The sequence below is a fragment of the Vicia villosa genome, linkage group LG3 (assembly GCF_029867415.1).
Source record: "Vicia villosa cultivar HV-30 ecotype Madison, WI linkage group LG3, Vvil1.0, whole genome shotgun sequence".
Taxonomy (NCBI): domain Eukaryota; kingdom Viridiplantae; phylum Streptophyta; class Magnoliopsida; order Fabales; family Fabaceae; genus Vicia; species Vicia villosa.
In genome coordinates, this window is record NC_081182.1 from 121,166,142 (window position 1) to 121,175,457 (window position 9,316).

Below are 9,316 nucleotides of genomic sequence, written 5' to 3' on the forward strand. Positions count from 1 at the left end.
AAGATGACTATGGCCATGGCGCGCAAAATTTGAATCTGGGGCCAAAGTTTATTTTATTTTGAATGGTATGCGTTCCTTAAACGACTGAACAAACTTGCCCTAGTGGCCTCCCATACGCCCTTAGTCTCATCATGCCTCAAGTCTGGGGTTCGAATCCCCCTCGCCCCAGACTTTTTGATTCTTTTATTTTTTCAATGATTTACTAGTTGTTTTGAAACATAACCAAATGAATGCAAGTTACTATCACCACACGCGCGTTGGCTCAGTGGTGTTTGTTTTGAGTGTGTGACCTAGAGGGCGTGGGTTCAAACCCTCCAAGGGCCAAAACTATTTTTTTAACACACAAATTCTTTCATTTTCTCACAAACTTCACATATTTATTTAACCTATCAAACTAATTTATTTTCACTTCATTTTTCACACACTTATCATTTAATATACCTATTTTGTGAATAATAAAAAAAATCATAAAAATATTATTTATTTCATATATTTTTATTAGGTTTAAAATAGTATGTTTTAAGTGTTTTTCTTAAATACTTTAAATACATATATTCACTTTGTTTTAACCTAATCATTTTAAATAAAGTTTATGATAAAACCCTAATTGTTTAGGTCTTAATTAAGTAAAAATCTTTATTTTTACTTTGATTAAGTTGACTTTTGTCAATATTCAAAACTGTTTTCAATCTCTAATTAAACGGATGATTAAGGTTTTCAAACAACAAAACCTTGTATCATTCCAAATCATTTTCAAATTGCTTTTACACCAGTACTGAAAAGTACTGGGCCTCTAATAGAGTGTAAGTCCCAAAAACCTTCTCTTCTTAGCTTGTTTTCAAAACTGTATTTTCAAAATCTTCTTTCTATTTTCAAAACATTCTTCTGGTATTTGAAGGGCATTATTCCCGGTGAAACTCTTCAGATACCTATGTGACCTTTGTCCATCTTCGCTTCTTCTGTTTTCAAAAACCATTAACTGTTTATCATATAAATACTCAACTATTATCAACAAAACAACAAAAATACTGTTGAGGCTCTGTACATACTTCTTCAAAGGCCTCCACTCCATCCAGGTTAGGCTTTACAAGCTTTCAATTTACAGTCTTTATTTAAATTACTGTCAAATATAAATTGTGCATATATTAGTTTAGAACTACGTTTGAGTATAAACCTTAGGACAGTTAAACTATATATATATTATAGGAATATGGCCTAGGATTGAGAATGTCTTCCCGGTGAAGGCTCTTTCCTAATTAGAGATCTGTAGTTCAAACCCCCAAGATGAATTATTCCCGGTGAAACATCTTGGCAAAAACCTTAGAATCCAAATAATAGGACACATCCACCCAAAGAGGAATTATTCCCGGTGAAACCTCTTACCCATTTGCTTAGAGCCAAAATAAGTTCAAAGCTACATAAGCTTTCTCTTGTGCTATAACAAGGACCCTCGATTAGCCTCCTCTTGGGCTTTGTACAAGGACCCACAGGCTTCTTAAAAGCATTTCCAGCTTCCTCTTGAGCTTGTATACAAGGACCCATCAGGTTTCTTATAAACATAGGAACAGGTCTTTAGCCACCTTTTAGCCTACCCTGGTGAGTTTCTTCCAATTTAAACCAGACTTTAAACAAGCTAAGTTTGTCTCAATTTTGCATTGAGTACACCTTTTGGAATGAGAGACATGGACAGTCTCTGTCACCCTTATCTTCATCAATCTTCCTTAGCAGAGTCTAGGATCCATGTTTGATCATCCTCAGCATGTGTCAGCCTTCATCTTGGGCTTTAAACAAGAAGTCTCCATTAGATAATCTTTCTGCCATTCACCTCCAAAATCCCTGGAAAGGGTTAGCTTCCACACATTCTTTCATTTTTAATATAAAACCCCTGGAAAGGGTTAGCCTCCAAAGTCAATTAAAATCAACCTCCATTTCAATAAAACCCCTGGAAAGGGTTAGCCTCCAAAGTCAATTAATAAATGTCAATAAATAAAGATTCATTTCTCTTAGGAGATAATTTCCCCGAAAGAGTCAAAACCCCTGGAAAGGGTCAGCCTCCAAAAAACATGATAAAGTCAGTCTTTTAACAGACAAATTCACCAGCTGAGTCAAAATCCCTTGAAAGGGTTAGCTTCCAAAGAAAAACAGTCTTTTAATAAATAAAACCTCCTCAGTAGAGTCAAAACCAACAAAAATAGTTAGCCTCAACCTTGGGCTTCATACAAGGCACCCAAACAATAAAACTCCCCTGTCAAGAGTCAGCCTCAACCTTGGGCATTGTACAAGGCAGATAATAGAATCTCCCCAATGAATCCTTCATCATTCAGTAGCCACAACCTTGGGCTTTGTACAAGGCAGATAAACCATACTTTCATGTGTCAAAGATTCCTAACACCTAGGATCTTTTCCCCATAGAGTCATCCATACTCAGTTTATTTAAGAGTCCGCCACAACCTTGGGCTTTGTACAAGGCAAAAATAATGTTTACCCTAGCTAGAGTCAGCCACAACCTTGGGCTTTGTACAAGGCACATAAAATAGAGTCATTCATTCAATTATCCTCAACAGTTAGCCACAACCTTGGGCTTTGTACAAGGCACATAAATAGATTCTCCCTAAGTAAAGTCAGCCTCAATTCTGGGCTTTGTACAGAACACAAAAATACCCTGTAATTAATCCCCAGTGGAGTCATCTCCCAGAGTCAATAATATTAATTAATCAATCAAAAAGCCTCAAGCTTGGGCCTCATACAAGCCAGCTAAAGTCAAATCTTTTATACAGTAGATAGACATAGCTTATCTCTATAGAGAGATATTTTTATTACTCTACCACATTCAAACAAACAAACATTTCAATTTCAATTTCAATCAAAGTCTCCCATTTAGGACTATGAAAGACATGCTCTGGCACATCCCCAGACTTGTACACTTTCCCTAATTTGGATGAGCATCTTTCTTTCATTTTAGAGGCACGATGGCTGTCATACTTGATCAACCAAGTAGACTCCCCTCTTGAATGAAATGAATCCAGTTATTCTGCCACTCCTTTAAATGTTTGTGGTAGAATAGTACAAATACCTCTCTGTAAAGATGATTTCATGTCTCTTTACTGTAAACAGAGATTTAATTCCAAGCTTCAACCTTGAGCTTCAAGCAAGGCACCAAAAACAGTAATTTCCCTAGTTAGTTCCCCGAACTACATTAAGCTCTGACTTCCACTAGGGATATGTAGGCATGAGGTTCACAAGGAATCTCAGCGAGCTAATAAAATACCAAAAATAGTCAGTTTATCTGTCTGTCTGTCTTTTCAAATCAAATCAATTCCTTCTCCTAACACAAAGGAGAAACTTTCCTAATCATTAGCAGCAAACACAATCACAAATGACACAGAGAAGGTTCCTGTAGAGTACTACAGATATGTAGGGTGTTTAAACACTTCCCTATGTATAACCGACCTCCCGGACTCCAGAATTTCTAGTCTAGGTGAAATCCCCACACTTAGCAAACTCTTAGGGTTTAGTTGAGATCTTTTTTTCCCTTTCCTACTCGTAGGACAAATAAGAAAGTTCGTGTGATATCGTAGGAAGAACTGAAATAAAATTCATCCCACCACGGGCGCATTCTCCTTCCAAATTTCGCGTGAAGGGTTTAGCGTGCCGTCCTCCCAAGTGAAACGGGGAGGTAAAGAAAACGACCACCACACGTACCTTGCACTCTTGTCCACAAAGCAAGCAGCGCCTACCACATGCATGTACCAGCACCGAAGAGCGCAGCCGCGGTGGTACTGTGTGAATAGGTCGTCACCCGCCTGCTCGACTTCGGCCGCCGCGTCCAGGTGGTGCTCAAAATAGAGGCTCAGTGTGGTGAACCGGAACTGAAGCCCAGATGTCGTGATGCACTCGAAGTCAGCAACTTCGGGCTCCATGCCCAAATAGAGCGCCATCCACTGACTGGCCTCGACCCTCTGGATCCGGGAGTAGTGCAACAGCGGCCCCCTGATGGGCAGGTGGAGAAGACACTGCACGTCATGCAAGGTGATCATCATCTCCCCCACCGGCAAGTGGAAAGAAGACGTCTCCTTGTGCCAGCGCTCCACAAATGCCCCCTGCATGCCGGTGCTGATGGTGGCGTACCCCGTCATGCAGAGCCCGCTAAGCCCTGAACCTCGCACATGGTCGTTAAACCAATGAGCTGCTGGTTTAAACAGACTAAAAATCTTTCGGGCGTGGTTCACCATTTTCAACGGCTCTCTCTCCTGTTAAAAAAAACAAATAAGCGACATATATTAAATAAGCGACAAATAAACGGTAAAATTATATAAAATGGTGACAAATAAACGGTTAAATTATAAAAAATACCTCTCCCTCCCGGATAGTTGTCCCCCTCCTCATCCTCCTCCCCGACTGGAGGGTCAACATCCGGTACCCCCTCCGGCTCGTGGTATGGCACTGGCACCTCCTCCTCATGCTCCTCCTCATCCTCGTCTCGCTGGCGGGAAGAAGATACCCGAGCCAGCCGACTCCTAGATCCATATGAAGAGGTACCCTCTCCCACGTCCTCGGGTACTCGCACACGTCGTCCCCGCCCCCGCCCGCGTCCCTGTGTCGACGCCAGCTGCGCCGCCGCCCGCTCGCGTCTGGGTCTCCCTACCCTGTCTGATGCGTGCTGGTTGGTTGCCTGACATGTTCCTGTAAACAATTGAAATCGATTAATATGATAATAAAAAGTAAAAAACTAGAAAATTTGAACTTCTGATACAATTCGGAAGTTCATTTCCGAAAACTGGGATGGAGGTGTTTTCGGAAATGAACTTCTGAATAACCCCTGCGATGGAGTTTTTTGCAACTTCCATGGCAGACCCCAAAACCAGACATAAAACCAATTCAAAATGCTTCTAAACAACCTAAATACTACTATCAACCTACCCATATATCATTTATGCAATTGAAACCCTAAATAACATGCATTTGAATAATGAATCTAACAAATTCAAAACTTACAAATTGAGTGATTTGAGGGCTTTTGAATGTTGTATAGCAATGTGATTGGAGCCTTGATGCAGCCTTGCAAGTGTGTTTGCACAAATTTTCGCCTTTGCTTGTTTTTTATTTGAGTTAGGGTAAATGAATGGGGGAGGGGGAGTGTTTTGATAAATCTGCAGAACGCATCGTATTTCGGAAGTTCACTTCCGAAATGCTGTTTTCGAAAATGAACTTCCGAAATAAGACAATTTTTTTTAAAAAAAAAGCGCTTTCGGAGATGCATCTCCGAAAACACCTTTGTCTTGCATTTCGGAAATGCATTTCCTAAGTCAGGGGTAGTATGGAGTTTTCACCAGAGGTGGACTAGAAGGTAGGGAGGTGGCCAAAGAAATTCTCTTGTATCAAATAGGAGTAATGAGTTATGCATGATTACAATTTTGAACCCGTTAGATTGCTCTTCACAAGAATTTGAGATATTTTTTTTAATAATAAGCATTTCATTTAGTATTGATCTTTATTTTTTTTTTTTGCAAAAAATCAAATAGTACAAAGCGACCCCTAGGGTTCAACTGATAAAACAAACAAATCACAAGCTAATTCAAGTAACTGATCAATATACTTCCTATGCTTTTTCTTCATCCACATTCTATACTCTGCTATATCTATATCATTATTTATAACCTTATGAATTTTATTGTTTATGTATTTCCAGCATCTATATACTGTCTCCGCAAAAACTGTCTTGAGGACTATTACCCTCCAACTTTTCCTCTTGCTCATGTCTTCTGTCTATAGGGAGCATATCAAGTGAGAGCATTTTAAAATGAGAGAGGAGATGAATAAATATCAACTATTGAATTCATCAAGAGAGAGAAAGTTAATGCATTAAGGTGGCTATTAATTTCTCTCGCTTGATAAATCTAATGGTTGATATTTATTCCTCTCATCTCTCATTATAAAATGCTTTCACTTGTGGAAATAAAATTGTGGAAATAAAATTTATTTAAATTTCGTGAAAACTTATTGATTAAGTTAAAAAGAAGTTTTATTAAAGAAAATTTAAATAATAAATAATGATAACTAAAAATTAAAAATTAAAGGAAAAAAATATAGATGCTTGAATAAAAACAATCGTGACAATAATTTAGTTTCTTTTTTATAGAAAATATATAGTACTGTAGTTTGACTGGTTAGTTAGTTATTAATAGGTGTTTTGTTTTCCATAAATATTGGGAGTAAGGCTTGCATTTTATTTAGGAAATTTTGGTTTTTCTAGTGGGGTAAGTTTTCGCTGAATATAAACAAATGCTAATAATAAAATAAATAAATAAATAAATAAATAAATAAATAAATAAATAAATAAATGATATTGCTAAATCTAAAACATATTAGTGACTGATTTAAAAAAATTGACTCAAACATAGAAACCGCCAAGATTTTCTCTAACTGAAGCCCTAATTTTATGTCAACCTAAGATAATAAAAGTTGGAATATTTTTATATAAATATATTAAACAGCAACAACAACATTGTACACTTTGATATACTGATAGTTTTAAACTTCTCTTGTTTTTGTTTCCAAAAAAAAAAACTTCTCTTGTTTTCTTACTTTTCCAAAAGCAACAAATAACCTTTCTCTTTTCTTATACTTGTTTTCAATATTGCCTATGAAGATAGATTGGCGGTACTTAGAAGCACTTCCTTTAAGTTTAATTTTTGATAAGCTAGTAGAACCTATAGATCACATATATTTTAGCGTTGTATGTAAGAATTGGTATTCTATTGCGAAGATTAATTATCAAACTCGACAAATACATAATAATGTATTGCCCATGCTTATGATTCCCACAAAAAACAAGTGCAAAAAAAAAAAAGAGTGGCCGAACATCGAAGACATTTTTTTATGGAATTTCATCCAAAGCTATTTACAACTTCAAACTACCAGTACCTTGTAACAAGAGGCTTTGTGGTTCAAGTCATGGTTGGCTAGCCAAAGTGGATTCTAGTTCTAAAGTTACTTATATAACACTTCTTAATCCTTTTAAGGATGCGGTATCCATCACTTTACCGCCCATCTACTTCATGGATTGGTATAGAAGAAGTGACCATTATGAGTATGATGTGCATAAGGTTGTTTTATCTACTAATCCTACATTTAACCCTCACAATTATGTAGTTGCAGTCATTTACAGTGTGCGTCAATGTCTTGCTTTCTTAAAAGCTGGACAAAAGAATTGGACTTATATTGATGATATTCATCATCTCTTCAGTGATGTTATATTCTACAAAGGTTTAGTTTATGTCGTGGGACTAGAGAATAACATTGTATCTTGTGATTTGTCGAATTTAACGGAGGAAAAGGTTATTCCCAAAGTTGTTTCTTCAATGGGGGATGATTATGCTCATCGAGCTTATCTTGTAAAATCATTGGAAGGAGATTTATGGCTTGTAAGAAAATTTATTGGGTATCATGGTGACGAAGATGATGAAGATAATATCGAGCCTAGTAGTGGTGCGAAAAGATTTGAAGTATATAATTTAGAATTGGATCTTCAAACAGGTGAACTTATACAAATGTTAAAAATTGATAGTTTGGGAGACAATGTCTTATTTGTGGGTGATAGCGATTCTCTTGCTGTGTCAGCTTCATATTTTTCTAATTATCTTCAAAAGGATTCAATTTATTATACGGACGATTTTTATGGAGACATATCACCTTACCCTAATGGACCATTTGATTTAAAAATCTCCAATGTGAAAGAAAAAAGGCTTAGTCAACATTGCCCTTTTTATCATTGGTTTAAAGAAAATCCACCTGCAGTATGGGTTATGCCACCATTAATGGGATTCACTATTTCAAATTGAAATATGTTATTTTGTTTAAATGTTTTTATGATTGTTCTGCACCATTGTTTTTTTTACCTTTCAAATTTGCTTAATTGTGTTACATTGCTTTTTTTATGGATAGTGAAAATATTTTATTTTAAATATTTCCATTAATATTTACTTTTATTCTTATTTTGCAATTTTAGTTTTCGGAGCTGTATGGAGTTATGCATGATTATAATTTTGAATCTGTTATATTGATTTTGACAAGAATTCAAGATTTTTAATTGATAATAAACATTTCAATTAGTATTAATCCTTATCGAATCTGTTATATTGATCTTGACAAGAATTCAAGATTTTTAATTGATAATAAACATTTCAATTAGAATTAATCCTTATCGTCATTCTAATTTTAGAAATTTTAGGTATAATTTTAGAAATTATGGATGAAAGGAGCTTTTGAATGTGGTTCCATCTTTTATTTCTTTTTATTTTGATCGATGAAAGTCTTTGATACCTTGAGAATTCTTATGGATTCTTGGTAAAGACTAGATCGCTACCTATTTTCTTTTCGTGCGGTATTGCTTTCGGAGAGTGATCTATATATCGCTTCTCTCGCATGCATTAGCACATAAAGTTTTGACCGGCCTCGTTGTAGGGTGATTTCTACATAAATCACTTGGCGATCTGCTTAACATAGCGCAATATTTCGTGTCCCGAATAAAAAAGATCAAACATGGAAGAGAATTGTATGCGGTTGATTTATGACTTATGGAAGTTTATCGTGTAGTCGCTATGATTTTATCAAGCTTTTGATAAATTTCCATTAAATTTAAATCCGAGAACATCCTTCACTCACCATCGATCTTTACTACTAACTTTGATAACATACTTGACAAGTTTCAAGATGGTTATCTTTAACATCTAACAATTGACTTTAATTTCTGCACTTTATTATATTGCTCTTTATTCCTCGCTTTATGCTTTATTTTATCATTTCATCATGTTTATGTTTCCGTCATTTTCTCTTTGTCCATTTAGACGTTTATATTTCGCTATTTTCTCTTTGTCCATTTGGACGTATTGTTTATGTTTCCGCTATTTTCTTTTTGTCCACTTGGACCATACTTTACTTTTGTGCTAAAACACTAATAATCAACTTAAAATCTAAAAAACACTTAAGGCCCTATGGACTATTGGTTACTATCCCGAGCATTTTAGAGACTTGGACTTTTGGACTTAGTACCTCTGGACTCTATTATTATGTTGTTACTCTGTCGTTATTTTGTCTGTCTGGAATTGGATTGTTGTCTGTTTGTGTGTGTAGGTACTTCCTTGAAAGCTCTTGATGGTTAATTCCAAGGCATTATGATAAGGATTTTACCCGAAAACAGCCGTTACTCTGCCAGATTTTCGTCAGAATTTTAACGTGCTTAATGCAAAGTGGTGCTAAAGATAATAAGTTCATTTGGATCTCCAAGTGGTAATGTGTTGGTTTAGTATTAATAGTC

The 9,316-nt window shown here is 36.0% G+C and overlaps 1 protein-coding gene across 1 annotated transcript; it reads left to right on the plus strand.

Moving 5' to 3' along the window:
• Positions 1-7,058: 7,058 nt before the first annotated feature.
• On the plus strand, positions 7,059-7,841 carry LOC131658887 (putative F-box protein At3g25750). The gene has a single exon (XM_058928136.1). It carries the CDS (start codon positions 7,059-7,061, stop codon positions 7,839-7,841), a length of 783 nt encoding a protein of 260 aa, XP_058784119.1.
• The last annotated feature ends 1,475 nt before the right edge of the window (positions 7,842-9,316 follow it).